The sequence below is a fragment of the Podarcis liolepis genome, assembly GCF_965112155.1.
Source record: "Podarcis liolepis genome assembly, chromosome: 12".
Classification (NCBI taxonomy): Eukaryota; Metazoa; Chordata; class Lepidosauria; order Squamata; family Lacertidae; genus Podarcis; species Podarcis liolepis.
In genome coordinates, this window is record NC_139563.1 from 11,493,116 (window position 1) to 11,514,322 (window position 21,207).

Here is a 21,207-nt window from a genome sequence, read left to right on the forward strand (position 1 = left end):
ATTACATAAACTGGCAAAATACAACTGAAGAATCAGACATTTAACTGCATATGAAAGCAGACTATGCATAATGACACTTTGCATAGCAAACTCTTCACACAGGTTACATCCTGTGAAACTAGTATTGGAAAATTTGTCCTCCAATACTTTTAAAAGACAAGCAGCATAGTGGGAACAATTATTTACTAATATATTAAGTGTGATGATTACAGAGTGGGTGGGTAAGCAGCCACAAGTAAGCCAATGGTAGGCAGCCTGGCTTCCTTTCCTTGTTTCTCATGAGTTTGTTTGAAGAGCTACAGATTGGGAAAGGAGGGAAATGGATTTCCTGCCTCTTTCCTGACTGTAACCCTTCACCTTACTCAGAGCAGCTAGAATTAAAGACTGGAAGTTGGGAAAAGCTGGGACATAACTCTCTTCCCCAATTCCCTTTTATTATAGTTGAATAAACGGTAAGCAATAAAGAATTGATCTGGATCCAGTAACAAAAAAAGGAATTTTGTACTGATCATCAATAGGTATGAACTGCAGCTTTAGCTCACTACTGCTACTTACATCTTTGTGGAGCCTGGTCAATGTGGTCTGGGCAAAGAAGGGAAAAATGATTAAAGTCCTGAAAAGTGCCTGCTCCAGCAGCACATGGATAATGGTACATCTGGGTGCATTTCTCTTCACAGCATTTGATAGTGGCTCCAAGGTGCTTGCAATATGCACATCGCTGAAAAACAAAGCATGCACCTATTTAGCATTGTGTTTAAAATCAATCCCACTAGGCAGAAGGTTCACAGGAATATAGCATTTTTCTGTGTGCTATGAGTTTTTCAATACTTCCTAGGTTTATTCCCACAATCTTCGTCTGAGTTATGCTAGGAAAACAGATAGTGACTTAGTCCAAGTCATCCAGTAGACCTCAGAGCTTACTGGAGATTGGGATTTGTATTTCCTGTTCAAAACCAATAATCCATTTACTGTAGGCACACTGAAATACACACCTCTAGTGGTTTTGGTTTTGCACAATGAACAATCCACTCAGAGGGCCAGACTATGCACAAACAGTGGAATTTTCAGACTGAAGATATTCCAGTACAATTTATCCAACACAATATATTTTTCAGTCCCAGGCACAACTTTCAAGAAAAAATTCACAGCATGGAATTCACAACAAAATAGTGTATGGTAATTCATAAATGAATTTACAACAGCAAACCATTAAATAAATTATTCACTTCATCTATACTAATTGTTTTAGACATATAAATAGAGTAGGAATTTTCTTAACATTTTCAATGTGCTCATTAAGTTAAATGTCCACTAGTTTTTCATGTTACTGGTTTTGTGATTGGTACACAAGTTAATAAAATAGATCTTGGAAGAGATACTAAAAGTTGTATATTTCTCCTGGTGAAAAATAATGTACCATGGAAAGTAAAATTATGAATATATTAGCAGAACATATTATTACACTGAATATATCTGTATAACAGTATGACAGACTTCCTAAATCATCAGTATTTATTAGCATGCTTGTACCTGTGGAAAAATATGAGGAATGACTCAACATGTGATGCCATTATATATCAGAAAAGATACTGCACCATCCATCTCATAAAATATCACAGATACAAATAGTTTCAATCATTTCATTTTTCATTCTAACAGGATTGAAGGGTATCATATCAGTAAAAGGAGCATACGTAGCTTCTGTTTCTAGATTTGTGTTTTGTCATTGATTATATATTTAGTAATAGTGTGTTATATGCACCAGTTTATGGCGTCTGGAGTTTTCAACCCTTAAAAGCGAGAGAAACCAATGTTTTTAATTCTTCGAAGCAAACAGGGGTTTTTAAAATTAAAATTATTTACAAACACAATACTTTTAATAGTATCCTAATTACCATACAACAATCTAAACACACACAAATCAGTCATAAATGATGAACACAGTAAATGTTTTAAAGATACTCATAGCAAGTAATTCAAATTACAGATATTACATATAACTGCCACCATAGCCCAGGACAAATGAGCCCAGGTCTTCACTTGCCCTGAAAAAAATAAAATAAAGGGAGGTGCCAAACTGTTCTCCCTTATCAGGGAGTTTCACAACATCAGTGCAACGATAAAGAACGCCTTGCTCTAAGCCGGGGTGCCCAAACTTTTTTCAAGGAGGGCCAGATTTGATGAAGTGAAGGGCCGTGAGGGCCAACCAAAGTTGTAGCGCTTTTTTTAGGATTGAAATTGTTGAGAGCTTTTTTTTTTAGGGTTGAAGTTGTTGAGGGTTTTTTTGAGGATTTTACCCCATAAACTGCCGAAGGGGCCAGATTAGGCCCCCGAAATGGACTTTGGACATGTCTGTGGTAGAGCCTTTGGCCAACAAGGGAATCAAAGGTGTGCTAAAGGTGGGAAAGGAGATTGCAGAGGAGCTGAACGGATTATTTGCATCTGTCTTCACAGCAGAAGACTCGCGAGTAACATAAAAGTAATAAGGTGAAACAGGAGAGATGCGAGCCGGGAAGGGCGACAGAAGGGCCCGGCCGGGTGGCGACTCACCTCGCGGGCGGTGTGCCATCCCTTTGGCCCAGGCGAGGTGGCGGCGGCTGCTCAGCGACCTCCTTGCCCGTCTCCTCGTGAGGGAAACGCGGCGTCGGGGCGCCTCCGGCGGAGCAAGGCTGCTGGCCTGCCTTCCCCTCCGCCTTCCTCGTTTTCGCCATGCCGCCTGCACCTCTGCTGCCTCCCGCTCTCGGCAGGCCCTCCCGGGCGTCGGGCTCCAAGGGCGAAGGCACCCCTCCTCGGCCCCACTCCACCACGCCCATCTGCAGCACAGCCCCCGCCGCCACGCTCCTGCCAGCCGCCCTGGCCGCTTCGCCCGCCTCCTCCTCGGGCTTGAAACCCGGGTTGTCCCGGCTCCAGGCCTGCCTCGAGCAAGACGAGAGTGGCGGCAACGGCGAGCAAGACGAAGGGGGAGGAGAAGGAGAAGAAGCGGCGGTGGCGACTCTGCCGCCACCGCTGCTGCCCGGCAGGTCCCACAGCCACCCCAGCTCCAGATGCTCCAGGCCCGCTATGGCCCCCCGACCCTGGACGAAGGCCGCCGCCGCCTCAGAAATTTTCTCTCAGGCCGGCCGAGTAACGGCGCGGGAAGGGAGCGCCTTCGCTTTCTCCACCGTCCGCTTTCCAGCCCCCCAGCCCCGCCCACAGCGTGCCGCCTCGCAGGGGGAAGCGGCCTGGCAGCTACACGGGCCACATGACGAGGTCTGGCGGGCCGGATTCGGCCCGCGGGCCTTGTGTTTGACACCCGTGCTCTAAGCCCTCACTGTTGTAACTTCCTGAAAATACAGGATCCAAAACAAAGTCATCCTATCCAGCTTCAGCGGCTGGTGTGGAATATGCAGAAGGTACTTCTTCAGGTATGCAGGGATTTAAATTTAACCAAGCACAGAAGGATAATCTTGCACTGAACTTCTACTGCTTTAAGATTATTCCTTAGGAATTAAGGATAGATACTGTCAGTCACAACAATCAAGTAAGAATAGCAGACTTTAAAAATAAGCAGTCCATTAACTGATGTTGTGGCCCCAGACCAGAAATTCTCATACTGTATACAGATTCCACAATCAGCACTTCATCCCCTATACACCAAGGAGGTACTCTTTGTCAGGTAGCTTCAAATGACTGGACCATCGACTCCTTGGAGTATTAGTAAAGACCGAATAAATCCCCATAGCTTGAAACCTTGTTGCCTAGAAGAAGTCAACAGCTGCATAAAAAAGCACTGACCTATTAACTGTCCAGATACAGCACTCAGTGTGGGGGCATTAAACTTTACAATCTAAACCAGACATTTTAAATTTTACGTATCAAATTATTTCAATTGTAGTGATAATTCAAGAGATGCTTTGCATAGGGACTATTATATTTCCATCTTCCATTAAATCATCTTTTTTTTCACTATTGGGCATACGCAAATGAAGTGAGGAAATAAATAACAGATTGAATAATATGCAATAGACTGCAGAATTCAGGTCTTTTCCTCCATGGGATTTCTACTGTCTGCAACAGCAGCATGCCTAGGCGCACCGCAGGACCAAGTCTGATTAGTGAAAAGCAAAAGCAAATTGGAATATAGTACACAGATAAACTGAGCAACACACATTACAGATTGCTATAAAGTGCTGCAGCTAACAACATGGTATAATTTAAAATTCAACATACACATGTTAAAAAGCTTTGGCAGTTCCTTAGGTCAGTGTCAAGACAGCCTCCTCCATTTGCCTCAGCTGCAGGAGTGCTAACCGTGGTCCTGAACCTACTGAATTCTGAATTAGCACCTTGATCCTTGTCCAGGGTCCTGACCTTGCCTTAGATCCTGGCCAATTCTGAAGCTCTGGGCCATCAACTCCTCTCACAAGGGATAGGGATAGTTGGGAGAGAAGGAAGCACATTTCCTTGCAACCCTGGTGGCATCCACACATAAGGCAAAAGCAGGAAGCAACCTTCAGGGAGGTGCTGCCATTCCCTGTACCTCTCTATTAACCTCAGTTCAAGGCTTCCTGCTTTAATGGCAGGCCATTGTCTCTCAATGTGCCAATGGCTTCTGAAAAGCTTATACCCTAATCTCCCATAAGCAGAATTCTTTCCACAATTGAAGACTGAAATGGTGCCACTTTTTAAGTTACTCATATACTCTAAGTATGTCTCCTTAGGAAGGTCAACTTCAGTCTGGAAATCGCTACTTCATAACTCAATTAAAATACCTTGCCATTTTGCTGAATTCTTCATATAATCACTATAATGTATCAAGCTTTACTATGTTCAGCCACTGACATCCAACCTGCACATAGCAACAATTTGTCTAGTATGTTAGAGTGCAGTTAAACTGTGTAGCAATATATTTATTTTTAAAAATGTTTATATCACAGCTTTTTTTAAAAAAAGGTTCAGAGTGGCTAATAAAAAAATATACCATTAAATTAAAATACAACAAAACACTCTCAAGATAGAATAAAACACATAAAACCATTACTATAAAAGAGAAACATAAGCAAGGAAAAAAATCTTAACTATTGTATCAAAAGCCCTTCAGCTAAAGTTCACCAATAGCCAAATATTTTCCTAAAAGGAAGGTTTTCACACTGTGATAGAAGACCAACAAGATAGGAGCAAGACAGATTACTCTGGGCAGGGAATTCCAAAGTCTAGGGACAGCCGCTGAAAATATTCCAGTGAAAATAAAACTGATATTATGGATATTATCTGTTACATTTCCATTTAAAATGCTGTAGGGGTCCATATTCAATATGCATCATATTCAAATACAACTGCACTGTGGATATTGGAATTTTTTACCCCAAACTTCCAACGTATATGGTTTCCATTATTTTAAAAAAATGCACACAGCCAATTTAAAAGGAGTTCCTGTTTTTAAAAAGTACAATAATTACAAATGCATATAACTTTTCTAACCTACTTACTTATTTGTTTGACAGTCTTTTAACTCCATTGGGCAATCAAGTTAGCAGCACTGACCCCCTCAACTTCACACTGTTTCCTCCTCAAGTTATCAGCCAAATTTAACACAAGGGGATTGCATAAAATTAGATTTTCAGAAATGAGAACAATCTGGATAAACTTGAGAAACAGTGAAAAATGCCTCACACATGTTGATTTACAATATTATGCAGAGAAACAGAGGAGGGTGGGAAATGAAAGGCATTGAATTGAACCCTTACAACACATGGTAAAAAACCATGTCGGCAATTAGAAGCATTTGGAAACTTAGCAAGAAAACCACTTTTATAAACAATGTGGTTTATGAAATCTGAATTAAAAAAAACCTAAGGAAATCAGCATTTGTTTAAACCATACACAAGTGATAAAGCACTCAGAAGTAGTAAATCCCCACAGGGAAGTTTTACAACAGCTGCTGACTGGAAGGCTTATTTTTCCCCCTGCAGCAGAAGCACTGTTTTGCTACAAACGAGACTAGAAGTTATGATCCAAGGAGCTCAAGTATGTTGTTATTGTAACTCTGCCTGACCTTTAACAAAGAAGAGTTCAAGCAGCACACGATTAAAATGTTTTTAAAGGTGTGTTACATAAAAGCTGCCACTGCAATTCTGAGGCACAGAAATATTTCATAAGGACATTTTTTGAAGGGAAAAAAATCAGGAAATGTCAAAGCACACTGCACAACTGACTGAATGGAATTTAAAGCAGCCGCAGGTAGGGCATCTGAGATTAGCTAAAGATGCCTCTTAGCAGACACCTTTATTTTGCAGAACAAAACTTTGTTTTGCATGATCAAGAAAGCAAGCTCTCAGAACAAGCAGTTTTCCATGGTTAGTACAGAACTAACAGTTTTGACATGTTATTTGTCTTGGATAAATATTCTGCTTTGTGCTACTGAACTAACTAGAAAATTAAGACCCAGAACCCATATCTTCCATATAGCTAACAATGCCCTATTTTCTCCCATATCTTTCTTTCAGTTTCTTCCTGGTTTCCTGGCTGTTTCACACATTTTGTTCCAGCCATGCATTCTATCTTTACTTCTACTTAGAATCATATAATTGTAGAGTTGGAGGTGACCCCCAAGGGTCATCTAGTCCAGCCCCCTGCAGTGCAGGAATCTCAACTAGATCATATGTGACTGATGGCCATCCAGCCTCTGCTTTTTAAAAAAAAAACCTAAGGAAGGTGAGTCCATTCTACTAACAGCTCTTATTGTCAGAATGCTCTTCCTGAGGTTTAATTGAAATCTCCTTCCTTGTAACTTGAATACGTTGGCTCAGGTCTTACCCTCCGGAGCAGGAGAAAACAAGCTTGCTCCATCTTCCATGTGACAGCCCTTTAGATATTTGATGATGGCTATCATATCTCCTCTCATTCTGCTCTTATCCAGGTTAAACAGACCCAACTCCCTCAACCATTCCTTATAAGGCTTGGTTTCCATACCCTTTATCATCTTGGTTGCCATTTCAGCTTGTCAATATCCTTCCCAAACCGTGTGGCACAGAACTGGACACAGTACTCCAGGTGTGGTCTGATCAAAGCAGAATAGAGCGGGACTATTAATTCCCTTGAACTATACCTTTGATGACAGAGTCTAGAATAGCATTACCTTTTTTGCTGCAACATCAGACTGTTGACTCATGGTAACCCATAGGAATAAGTAGATACAATTCTGCCATTGCTTAATTAAATAAGTTTCCATAGATCAGTCAAGAGAACCAAAAAGAGAGCAATTCCCAGCTCCAATCCTAGCCAGCTCCATTCCCGTGGCTAGAAGAGGGGCAGTGGGGGGCCAGGCTGCACCAGCGTCCTCATAAGGAGCAATATCCACAACGCACAATAATGTGAAGTGGAATAAAACAAAGTACCGTATTTTTCACTCTATAGGACACACTTTTCCCCCTCCAAAAATGAAGGGGAAATATGTGTGCATCCTATGGAGCGAATGCAGGCTCCGAAGGCTTGCGGATAGCAGCCTGCAGCCTGAAGCCCGGGGAGCGCAGCGCCACCTCCCGCTGTGCACCCCGAGCTTCAGGCAGCTATCCGCAAGCCTTCGGAGCCTGGCGGGGCTTTCCCCGCTCCCAGCCCGGCAAGCTCCGGGAGCGAAGGCGAGGTTGCGCGAAACCTCGCCACCACTCCCAGACCCGTTCTGGGGTCTGGGGAAGCTCAGGCTTCCCCCGCCACAGCCCCGCGGCTAAAAACGAAGCCAAGACAGCGAGCGGGATCCATCCCGCTCTGTCTTGGCTTCTGCCAAAGCCGCGCACAGCCTCTCCCGGCTGGAGAGGTTGTGCATGGCTAAAGAGGAAGCCAAGACAGCCAGCGGGATGGATCCCACTCGCTGTCTTGGCATCTTTGCTCTTTGGGGCTGGGGGGGAATAATTCCCCCCCCCTTTATTCCCCCCCCAAAAACTAGGTGTGCCCTATGGTCCGGTGCACCCTATGGAGCGAAAAATACAGTATGCCTGTATATTATTTTTCTCAAGCATTTTGTTGTATTTTAGATCTACAAATGGATAAAGAAGGAGAGGACACACTGGGACGACTTTCCACACTCTCTATTATTTTTCAATTATTTTCCATTTCTTTATTTTACAACTTAAAAATTTAAATAACTTAATTGCTGCATGAGCTTTCAACATGTATTAAGACTAGCCTTATTCAGCATTTCCTGGGGGGACTATCACATTTGCCAACTTTCTGTACTGAATTCCACAGTACATTAAGCATGATTCTTAGCTGAAGCAATTAACTGTTAAGTAAATTGTATAGTTTTGATAAATATTTGAAAACATTGATTCTTCAATCCTTTAACTATGTCCCAAAACAGATGTGCACAACTGCAAATTCTATTTGCTTCCTGGTTTCTGAAGTGTAATGACATTTTTACAACCACACACAATGCCCTCACCCAGGAGTAAAACAAACCATAATAATTCTTCACCATCTGTTTCTTAATTTTGCATTCAGTTAACTTTGCATTCCAAACTAAAAATCATTTATTTCATAACACACATTGCTCAATTGGTAGAAATTATAGCTGGTAATTTTTAGGGGCTTATATCTGTAATGTTTCCATTACTCTTAATTTAAGTGCTATTAAAGCTACCATATGGAAGACCCATGTTTATGCTACCCCAAGAACCATTGCCCATTATAGCAAGAAGGTCATTTGCACTCTCTCCCAGTTTTGCCCCCCCCAGTATGAGACAACTGTATTTAAAAGGTATGGGGAATATTGGAATTTTTGAAGCATATTCACAAAGATGTGTTTTTAAGAAAGTTACACTGATTAAATACATCAAGATCTGCAAGCTCACATATTGTCCCAGTACAGCTTTATCTCACTTTTCCGACTAAACATAAAGCACCTAGTGTGCCCGAAGGGGTGTGGGGTGTGTGCTAAAGCTCCACAGTGCAACTGAAACAGAATGAACAAAACTATACAATTGCAGAAAATACCAAAATCCACAGAGGGAGAGATAATTTCAAATGCTGCCAAAGACCTTGGTAAATAAAAGGTTTTCTTTTTTAACTGGCACCTAAATAATACAGTGAGTGGCTGCCAAATGAAACTGGGGAGGTGATTTCACAGTCTAGTTGCAATCCCAGAAAAGGGTCTGCCTGCCTGGCTACCTAACTTAGCAGCAAAGAGTGTAAGCAGATGGAACGGAACATGAGCATACACACACAGAGAGAGAGAGACACAGGCAGAGTTGTATAGGAACAGGCAGTCCTTAACATACCCTAGTTCGTGGCTGGCTTTAAAGGTTAAAAACAGCTGTTTGAATTGTGCCTAGAGACAAACTGGCAGGTAGTGCAAGTCCTTATGCACTGGAGAGAGATACTCAGACCTAAGAGCCCTACATAATTACCTGGTGGCTATGTTCTATACGAGTGGAAAATTTCTGGACAGTCTTCGGAGGCAGTCCTGGACATAAGACTGCAGTACTTTAAACTTCGGCTTCCGGTAATCGGCTTCCGGTTCTGCTTTGCCTTAAAAGAGACAGCCCCCACAATAGTGGGAGATTGTTGGCGAAGGAAAAACAATGATGATTGGAGGTAATTATCCTTGCAAATTCCCCCCAGGGATAGGGGTGGGGTGGGGAATGGGCTCCACTTGCAGTTCATCCTGGTACCTGGCTCTCGCTCTGGCATGGAATGCAGGGGGCAGGGAGGCGCTGAGTGCAAAAGCACTTCACCTGCCGAAAAGCCTCCAACACCACCATTAAGAAGCAGAGGTTCTTAATTGGACTAAGGTACAGGCATGTGCTAGAAGAGATGAGATCACAAACCGCAGAACAAAACCAACTGCAAGGACTTTAAGGTTTGAACTTGAGATAAGACTTTATTCAGTGCAAAAGACGTGGGAGGAGGGCAGCCTATGATTTCTTTATTTAAAGTTTTCTTCTCTACATTTATGATTTGGCAACCCTCCTCTGAATGTTAGCTCAAATTATATTTGTAAAAGCGAGGATGGAAGAAATTGGATTATAAATATGGAATATAACATCAACTGGAACCATGGGTGTAAAAAAAGGAAAAGGGGAGGTAAGCTCTATTTTGCAAAAGGTTTACCATGGAAACTTAGAGCTGACTCTTCCCCATCCTTTATTATTTATAGAGCGAACTCAATAACACTAAGAGGACTTGGAATTTAATTTAATTGGAAGTATAATTGCTCATATATCTTCAGTTGGAAGGAAGGATGAAAGGAGTCTGTTAACTGCCAAGGAACTGATAAGGTTCTTTATTGACTCATCTGCAGTTCGACAGACCACTCTTCTTCCCAGACTGAGAGGAAAAATGGTGAAAACAAGTTATTTATTGGGACAGAGTGACTTTTGCAGCTAATGTTAAAGTTGCAAAACAATTAAGCATGGGACAGAATGATGGAGAAATTTCTGGAACAATGGGATATCAGCTCTGCCCAAGGCATGATGGATAACAGCAACAACCGAGGGAATGAGAGATATAACATCTTACAAGGACAGGAAGAAACACCATGGACAGAATAATTGCCACACACAGGAACAACAAGGATATAGTTTGAGTTCCTCACTTGTACCTTTAGAAATGATTTAATGTGTCAACACGAATAGAAGTTATTAATATTGTAGTTGTTGTATAAGGGATTATTATTATGACTGAAATGGAATGGAAATCAATAAGATTTTGGAATCCAGAAATTAACCAAATAATCAATTCATTAAATCTGGCATGTGGGGGCCCCACCTTATTGAAATTATAAAATTCAGTATTTGAATGATTTGTATTAATAATTGTATTATAAATTGGTATTGTTATAATTACTGGATTGTAATTGAAAAATAAAAATTATTATCAATAAATCTTGATGTTATCAAAGCAGAGTAATCATGCCAAGATCAAGTTAATTCAGAAGAGCTCCTGCTAGCTAACCAATGAAAGGTGCTTTTAGGCTACAGATGCCACTTGAACATGCAACTGCAGATTTGGATCTAAAAAGCACACCCAAACTGCAGACCTGATCTTTCTGGAAGGGTCAAATCCTATAGAAACAGGCTGAATATTAATTAATACAATAATTTTTGCAACCCACCAACATAGTCCTCATCTGGTCTAGCTTCAAGTTACTGGCTCTCGGCCAGCCCATTACTGAGTCAAGGCACCTGTTCAGAACTTTCACTACCTTACCTGGTTTAGGTAAGCAGAACTGGGCATCATCTACATTTCTTCCTAGCACATATTTCAGCATTAGATAGCATGGAATATGGAATCTTGCAGAACCCCAGTGCACAAATGCTATGGGCCAGGCAGAGGTTCCCTTGCAACACCTTCTGGAATCAACTCACTAGGCAGAAAAGAACCACTGGAGCACAGTGTCCCCAAGACCTACCCATTACTGGTGATTTCAGAAGAATCTCATATCGACTAATACTAGAAACTACTGAGAGGTGTAGTCAGCAGTGAAACCAACAACATGGGCACAGCACAACATCCTTTCCCTCAAATTTTTAAGGCATCCCCTTCTTTCTTTTGGCTGTGCAATATGTTATGAATAAGAAACATGGAAAGCTTATTATGTTAGATATGCCTGTGTTGATTTAACCAGGTTTTTTGCTTGAAAGAATAGAACCAACTATAACGAAAATAATAAATAAATAAATATAGATAGATGATAGATAGATAGATAGATAGATAATAAGTGTGACATTTTTGTTATGCGTGTTATTTGGTATTTTTTAAATCTATGAAAAATATTGTATGATTGTATTAAATATGATTGCCACTTTGTAGTAGCAATTAGCAATTAATACAGTTTAACATAAAATAACCAAGATAAGGTAGGTTCAATTAATTTCTAGTGGTTAACAATGATGTGAGCAAAACAAAACCACTTGCCTTCTATTTTCGAAAGGCTATGCTGCTTAATTATTTTAGGCATATGTCAGATTCCAGATACTTCAGCAGTGGTCAGCAATTTAATGCTAGGACCCGTGATGAAAGGAGGTAGTAATACCACAACCTTGATTTTGTCCAATTAAAAAAGTGAAATGAAGTGGATAGAATACCAAATAACCACATAGTGCTTAATAAGGTTGACATTTTTGCAGCGGACAAAATAAATGAACTGCCAATGTTAATGCACGGAACAGGTTCAAATAAAATTAAGAGATTCTGATTATGAGGCCCTTATACTAGTATGCAACGCCCGCCTTCTAGCTTTACTTTACCTGCCACCCAAGTACTTTGACCTTTTTGTTTTTCAGATGAGTGAACACTGCTGCCATGGCCGACCTTTTCCAGAAAACGTATCCATCATAGGAGTCCAGATCTGACAGGGAGCAAACATTTTCAAGATGCCAAGGCAGTCTGATGTAATAGATGCATGAATCCACGCCAACCAATTATTTTTCTTAAAAGTATAAAAATGCATCTCTTACCACAACCCACCTAATAAGTGCCTTTTAATATTCTAACAACTCAGTAACTGATTTGCTCACATGACATGAGTTCCAAGCATATAGAAGAACTGTTCAGTGCTCACAAATCTCCAGTGAATGCTGCTGTAACTAAAAAAAGAGAACAGAACCAAAGGTCTGTGTTCTTTGTGTAGGCTTCTATTGGATGCCACTATTGGATGTATGTAGAAAAGCAAAACAATATACATGAATATGGGTGCAGATTCACTGAGACGCAGGGGGGTGCAGATTCCCAGGTTTATCTTACTCAAACAGAGTAGCCAATATAGTGCCCACAAGATGTTTTGGACTACAAATCCCATCAGCCCCAGCTTCATGTGAATCATCAGGAATGATGGGAGCTGTAGAGCAAAACATCAGTGGATACCATGCCAGTTACCTCTATACTAGAACAATGCTATCTGTATACCATTTGTGCCTCAATGCCTTTGAAAGGCAAATCAACACACAGGAGCTATTGGAAGCAGTTTATGAACAATCAGAAATATACAGTGCAGGTTTATGTGCAATTCCCTTACCATACTACACCTTCTTTATTATTATTATTATTATTATTATTATTATTATTATTATAGTTAAGGGTCAGTATTTATATAGGGCTTTTCCTATGCATTCAAAAGCAGTCCCATGCTTGAAACAACCCTGTAATATAGGCAACTTTATTGCACCAATATTATACAGAAGAGGTAGTACCAAAGTGGAATAATAAAGCTTATCTATGGTTGCTCAGTTCAGCCAAGGTGGGTTTTTAAAAACTCATCTCTCATATTATATTCAAATCACTTTACAACACCACACCTATATATCCTTTCCTCCTATATAAACCTATAAAGTGCTGGAATTATTATTTGAACCCATTTCCTTCAACTGTTCACTACTGATTGAGAAGTGACACACTGCCTACTTCCAAATACTTACAAATCTCCTATTGTTATAACATTAAGAACTGTTTGTAACTATAAGTAATTAAGATAAAATTAGTTTCTCAGTATTTATTTGTGCATACAGCACAACTTCATGCACAGCTAGTTTTATTGCTTATCATTAATAATCAGTTTTCCCAGCTGTTGATTCCCATTTGGAATATAACAAAAGAACATTTTCTTAAATGCACCACTGAACAATATCAGTGAGCACAGAAGACATAATAAATGTAAATATTAAAAGAACATATTCTAGAAGCCATATTACATGTCTTCTATATTCAAGTCACATATGGTCACCAAATATTTACAACCTAAGTAGATCGTGTCAAAAACTCCTAACACTCCTGTTGAAATGTACCCGTAAGTCATCACTACAACATTGAAAAGTAGTATACTAATCCTTAAATGAACTAAAAATCCACCAAAGATGCTCAAATCAATTAACTCCTGAGTGAACCAGCACTCCAGTCCAAATTCACCACCAAAATTTATCACAAAATCACATCCAAATAGCATCGTAAGAACATAATAGCAGCCAGCTGCACCTGGCCAATGACCCACCTTGCCCAGCATTCTGTTCTCACAGTGGCCAATCAGATGCTTGTGGGAAACAAGAGAGCAGAACATGAGCACAAGTGCATACTCCCCCTCCTGTAGTTTTCAACAACTGGTACTCAGAAACATATCTCGGGCTTGCTTAAAAGAAAATTGGTAGATACATGCAACACCTGTGCTGAAAAGTAAACAAACTAAAAGACCACAAAGCCAGGTGAGGAAGAGCAATCTCAATCCCCTATTTCAGGGCCGTGACCTCTAGCAATTTTAAAGGAAGTGTCTGAAAAGAAAAGAAAAAGTAGTACTTTATTTTGGCCATTATTTTTTTTAAGTGCTTCCTACTCAATTTATGCAAGAAGAAATAAAAATGCTTAAAACTCAATGATAATATGTTAATTCAGGGTACACACAGAAAACAGCTTTGCTAAGTACTAGTGCATAAAGGAAGCGTACAGTGGAAATCCCTTCAGGAACATAAGTCCTTTTATGCATCTCTGATGGGGTCTTTCAAGCTTTTTTATTTGTATTTTTGTGGTTTCTCTGTCAGTTTCTCTCTGGATGCCCTTGTCTATTCTGTCTTTTTCCAAAGCATTTAAGCTTCCAAGCTTTCATTGTACTTCTGATCTTATTCAGCATCAAACTTTCTTTGAAATTTCTTTGTAGCAACAACCTCTCTTCCTTCATTCTACTACCCTGACATACAAAATGTAGAGTTCAAGAAAGGGCGCTTTTCCATAGTACTGAAGTTAAGAAAAGCAAGTGAAAACTCTTACAAGACTGCCTCTGCTTTCCCACTTCATTGCCAAGTGTGCATTCACACAGAATATTTCCTACAGGACATTCTCTTGGCACTTTACTAAGAAATCAGAAGCAGTACTTCAGTGGAGGAAATAAAGCTATTTTTTCTTATTGGTGGACAATGCCAAAATATCTTAGAATGAAATGACCCCATACTGCTAGCACCTGTAAAACAAGCAAGCAAGTACATGGCTTGAATTCAACCTGGAATAACTAAAAATATTTTGTAGACTACAATGGCACGCCTGTCAGGGCAATGAATCTACAATGGTACTTCATTGTTCAAGCATATCCGAATGAGCAGTAGCAACTATGAACAGTTGTTAATGTGCAAGATTTGTGTTTTTAATATTCAACTGAATTTCTAGAATGAAAAGTAGGTATGTTACAAAAAATGGATGATGAAGATGGTGACAATGACAGACATCTTTCAGCAATAGAGCTATCAGGATACCTATCGAAGTGGAACCTCTATGTGCAGAATAATGCTGTGTTGAATTCCCAGTGATGCATTGGGTCTGTACATGCAGCACTAAACAGATGGCTAGTGCTGTCAATGCATTCTCAATGGAACTACTCCAGAGTAAGTAATAGGATAAGCAATCCTTATTGACTGTCTGAGACTTTCTCTGAAAACTAAACTGATTAAACTAAATGAAATGCCATTTTTCTTATTAAGTCTCATTTACTGTATGCACATGATGTTTCACCAAGCATTTTCAAAGAACAGGCCATGTGCTAAATTATTGGCATCAGTTGGTAAAAAGCATAGAAGTAAAGAACCTTACCAGTCTCAGAAGTAGTTTAACAGACTTGCTCAGAGGGAAAACACACACTATTCATTAACATTTTAACACTAAACGGAAAACAGCATAAACTTTCCTGCAGCAGAGCACTGTGGGTTGGCCAATCATTTTGATTAGCAAGAGAAGCAAAGTATGTCCCTTGGGAAAGCGGAATACTCTGAAAGAAATTACTATAGTGAACTACTCTGGCTATTCAACTAGATAAAAAAAGGATGGCATGTTAACTACTAAACAATATGTCTTTTTGAAGTAGGACTATATTCCTCAACTCATACTTTACTAGAGCATGGAACCTGATTTTTATTAAACTTTTTTTAATATCAAACTTTATAATCTATAAATTCCAGCTTTCAAGTTTGTTTTACATTTCTCTTTAAACTTTGACTTCCCGCCTTTTCTTCCATGCTGTTCTGAATCCCATCCCATCTACATACCACATTCTAATAGACATTCCACCTAAAACATATACTTTTATTTCAAAGATTGTCATTTTTCTTCCTCTACTCATGTTTCAAATCCTGCTTGTGATTTCATCTGATTAGGATGTTTTTCACATATTCCCGAAAGGGCTTCCATTCTTCCACAAATAGTCAAGCCCTACCCCAAGCCCTACACCACTCCAGTAACATTTGTTGAGAGGAACTGCATCAGCTGTGAGCATAGAGGCTCCTTCACCAATCAGGATCAGTGGTCCCAAAAACAGAAGAGCACCCAAATCTCCTATTGGACCCTGATTAATGCTATCGCTTTGGATTCCAACCAATGAGAATGACGGGGGAAACCTTCCAAATAGAACAGAAATGTTCTTGCCACATGATATTTAGGGTTAAGCTTTCATTGCTTACCATGCAAGACAAAAATAAATAAATAATATATGAAAAATTAGCCAAGTTCAAACAACCTATGCACTACTTTTACTACATATCGAAAACCTTTAAGTACAGTTATCTGTGCACATATAAAATCCACAATACTGTCATCAGAACAGTAAGATTCCAAACCACAGTAAAATTCCAACCAATTGGGATGTTTTTGGAGGAAGGGGAATGTCTAGAGTCAGAAAACAGAACAACTTGTGAAAAAATGTTTCAAATACAGTCATACCTCATGTTGCATCTGCTTCAAGTTACCGTTTTTTCAAGTTGCGTCATGCGGCAACCCGGAAATACCGGTACAGTTACTTCCGGGTTTCACCGCTCGCGCATGCGCAGAAGCACTAAATCACGCAGAAAAGCACTTCTGGGTGTGAACGCTTTGAGTTGCGAACGTGCCTCTGGGACAGATTACGTCTGCAACTCAAGGTTCCACTGCATCTCAAAAAATGATTCACAAACAAGCCTTATTATACTCTTCGTATCAGTATAATTGTGAAGACACGGTATGCACGAATAATTTAAAATTTGTTCATAAAGATATTTTTCCTTATTTACCCTAGAAAATATTCATCAGATCTCACTGTAGCCTTCTTTCCTCCAACTTAAAAAAGGGTTTTTTTTTGTAAAATCACTTCACACTTCACAATTCACACTTACTGAAAACCAAATACAATGTTTCAATACAATTTGCAAAACAAATACAATGTTTCAAACCAGTGAATCTGCTGGATCAAAATCTCTGGGTACTTTAAAATGCAGAAAACACCTGGAGGACTCAACCTGAAGTTGTGCCTCTTTGAAGCTCTGACAGGAAGAAATATGGGGAATTACTACATGGTTGTCTCACCTTGGGGACACATAGGCTTCATCTGAAGGATAACATAAACCATGGGTAAAAGCGTGCATGAGTCTTGGACTTGCATACTCATTCTGCTGGCATAACTGTAACAGGTTCAAAAGATTTTGCTTTGATTTTAGATTAAGTGTAGCTTGTCATGTGATCCAAACCTGACAAATGTTGGCTTATCTTAAGCATGCCAGCTTCAAGCCATGGGTCATGAAATGGGCTTGTTTCAACAAACAGTAGTTAAGATCAGCCACATTTTAGAGTTCAAAAATAAAAATGAATGATGGTTAATAAAAATAATCATAGCAAAAGCATCAAATTTTTCCCTGTGACCATGCCAGAAGAATAAAGGTGAGGAGAAAGCATTTGATGTCAAGGCTTGCACAGGCTCATTCTTGTGACAATAAACCATGTTTGATACTGATATATGAGCGGAGTGATATAGTTGCATTTACTGGGAACAGAAATAGTGCCATTTAGATCAGCAGTAGAAGTGAATCAAGCACCAGCTAACTCCAGCTTTTTTTTGAATATTTAATCCACAGAAGAACTTGCCAGCTGGGTTTGCTAGTAGAACAAACACAATACTCCTTTTCTCTCTTCATTGGATCTACCACCCAAATTAATATTTGAAAGTGACACAATTCAGAAATAGGAAAACATATTTTCAAATAATCAAATAATCAATACTCCATTAGGAATGCTTTTTCTGCAATTGTATCATTTTATAATAGAATGATTCTTTTAAATGATTTAAGAGAGATGGAATCTTAATTACTTTGAACTCACTTTTGTGCTCCCTGAGACAACAGCTTTGTCCACACTCACTGGTAGATGCTCTTCAGTCTGGCAAATTCCAAGTGACCATTCCGCACAGCGGTGATGAGCCCAGCAGTAACCTAACATATGATGATCAGCAAATGAACGGATTAGTTTTATAGCTTTTTGCTGCAGAACAGCAAAAGGAAAAATGTATAGATAGCATCTGCTAAACCATGGGTAGGCAAACTAAGGCCCGGGGGCTGGATCCGGCCCAATCACCTTCTAAATCTGGCCTGCGGACAGTCTAGGAATCAGCGTGTTTTTACATGAGTAGAATGTGCCCTTTTATTTAAAATGCATCTTTGGGTTATTTGTGGGGCATAGGAATTTGTTCTTTTTTTTTTTTTTTCAAAATATAGTCCGGCCCCCCACAAGGTCTGAGGGACAGTGGAACAGCCCCTGCTGAAAAAGTTTAATGACCCCTATGCTAAACCAACATAATGACTGGAGAAGAAAATTATCATTTTTAATTTGTTAAGAACTCCAGGTCTTTCAAATAACTTTAAGTTTGATCCACAACCACTTATAGCAAAGTAGGGAAATAAGTACCGTATTTTTTGCACCATAACACTCACTTTTTTCCTCCTAGAAAGTAGGGAAAATATCTGTGCGTGTTATGGAGGAAATGCCTATGGGTGGCATGCCTACGGATTTTCCTCCTCTAAAAACTACGTTCGTGTTATGGTCGGGTGCGTGTTATAGAGCGAAAAATACAGTATTCTGTCTTTCTCTAAGGACATAATTTTATCCTTATACTGAAAGAATGGTGTTTTTTTAAAGAACATTAGAACTTAAAGATAGACATTGATTCCTGCATTGCAGGGGTTGGACTAGATGACCCTGGGGTCCCCTTCCAACTCTAACATCCTATGATTCTATGAAATATACACCCACTGAAATAATTTAGTTTTTGTTCTGCTAATTCACTATTGATGTTTTGATAGAATGAGAATTACATTTACCAGTAAATCTGAAAGATTGTATTTCTACAGTGGTAGTAATAACATTTCCCCTATATTTTCACCTTTTAAAAGGAGAGGGAAGGAGATATTTTCAAAGAAACAACTTCATTCAATTTGAATGATAAGTAAAATATACAATATATTGAATGGAGCTATATTCTAGTAGTACACTACCTGTTGGCTCAAATAAGGCTTGGACATCAATGTCATCTGGTAAGCCAACCATTGTGAGTTCATCCCAGAATTTGACTACCTGATCATCAGGAGTAGTTTGAGTGCTTATACTTCTACAAGATGTTATGCTCTGATGAGACTTCTCTCTGTGTGGAGTACAAGATTTGGTTAAATGATTGCAATTAACACACCATGGGTTTACATACTAGATACAAATTACATTTAAACTATATGGAAAAATAAAGAAATACATATTGGCAGGTTTTCAGGTATCTGACACAAGTGTATCAACCTAGGAAATGAGTATACTCTAGATTAACTTGCTTCTTTATTGTGCATTGGGCTCACGTTGCTAACTCACAGCTCATAGTAAATCCTGCTTCAATATTTTATTGGATCAGTTTATACTTTTATTGAATCTTGAGCAAATAGTCTCTACTATCTAATGAAATATTATGTTATTCGGAATCTAAAGCGCAATTAAAAGACACTGTTACTGGGGTGGCATGAGTTGGGAGAAGAAGTTATACAAGACTTTAGAAAGCTACTGCCAGAATAGACAGTGCTGGGTAGGATGAAGCAGTGGTCTGAACTCAGCATACCAGCTTCATATATGGGAGAAAGGTTGTTTTCTGCTGCTCCAGAGAAGCGGACACGGAGCAATGGATCCAAACTACAAGAAAGAAGATTCCACCTAAACATTAGGAAGAACTTCCTGACAGTAAGAGCTGTTCGACAGTGGAATTTGCTGCCAAGGAGTGTGGTGGAGTCTCCTACTTTGGAGGTCTTTAAGCAGAGGCTTGACAACCATATGTCAGGAGTGCTCTGATGGTGTTTCCTGCTTGGCAGGGGGTTGGACTCGATGGCCCTTGTGGTCTCTTCCAACTCTATGATTCTATGATTCTATGATTCTGTGTTAAATGTGCATTTGAGTTTCACTCATGTCAAACTGAAAATGATTAATGTGCGGACAACTAAGTAATTTATTTCTACAGAAGAACGAGCATTCAGACTAGCAGAGCTAAAGCTGATACCCACAGGTGAAAGTAAAAGAAAGCATAGCCATGCAAATAAAAATAAGTTAATACACTTGTAAGTTTTGACCATCCAAATTCTCATTAAAATGGTCCACCTTAAGTCCCTTTAAAAGGCTGCTTCATTTTGTTATTGTTTCATTTCCCACTTTACTGCTTCATTCTATTGGCAGCAGTCCAGGGTTAGCCACCAATCAGAGAACTCCAACACAACAATCGCTTTAGTACCTAAACTTGGATAGCAGCCAGCATGGCACTTGGGTATGATTACATCACCATCCTCAGGGGACAGAGCTGGCTAGTTGTTCCAAGCTAAATTAATTTTGAACTTTCCCATAGGCTACAAAAGCAACTACTAATCAGCCAGCACCACAGAATCCAAAGAGCAGCAAAGCAGCCCCTTAAGGAGCAGCTTGCTGTGGATAAAAGTGAAATAAATTGGAACTCCTAAGTATATTTTAGAAATGTGCAGTACTACATACTGATGAAAAACTATATTTCATCGGTATATAGTACTGAAGACTCATAGCTCAGTGACAGAGCATCTGCTCTGAATACAGAAGGACCCTAGATTGACCTCCAATATCTCCAGTAGAGCTGGACCAGCAAATCTCTGGTCTGAAATGCTGAAGAATTGCTGGCCTGACCCAGCATGATGATGATTACTGGCTATAACATTTGTGAGCTGCTTTATACGAAAGGTATCAAAGCAACATAACAAGATAAAATAACATTTTAAACAAGAATATTTAAAGCAACATAAAATACAAAATACCTAAAATGCCCAAGCAGGAAAATAATGACAAATCCTACCCATCCTAAAAAGATGGGCACCACCACAGAGGTCAGCCTAGCTACCAAAGGCCTCAGTGAATAAAAAGGTCTAAAAATTGATGATGAGGGCATCAGGCAAGTTTCCTCACCCCCCCCCCCAACTC

At 39.7% G+C, this 21,207-nt stretch overlaps 1 protein-coding gene across 16 annotated transcripts in view; it reads right to left on the bottom strand.

Moving 5' to 3' along the window:
* Positions 1-21,207, bottom strand: part of KMT2C (lysine methyltransferase 2C) — a 151,638-nt gene that overhangs the window by 84,907 nt on the left and 45,524 nt on the right. For all 16 annotated transcript variants that reach the window (XM_083466464.1, XM_083466455.1, XM_083466454.1 and 13 more), the window contains 3 exons: positions 19,236-19,381; positions 18,067-18,176; positions 556-718 (listed from right to left, as the gene is read on the bottom strand). In XM_083466464.1, coding sequence (XP_083322590.1) covers positions 556-718; positions 18,067-18,176; positions 19,236-19,381 — 419 coding nt within the window. The remainder of the gene's footprint in view (positions 1-555; positions 719-18,066; positions 18,177-19,235; positions 19,382-21,207) is intronic.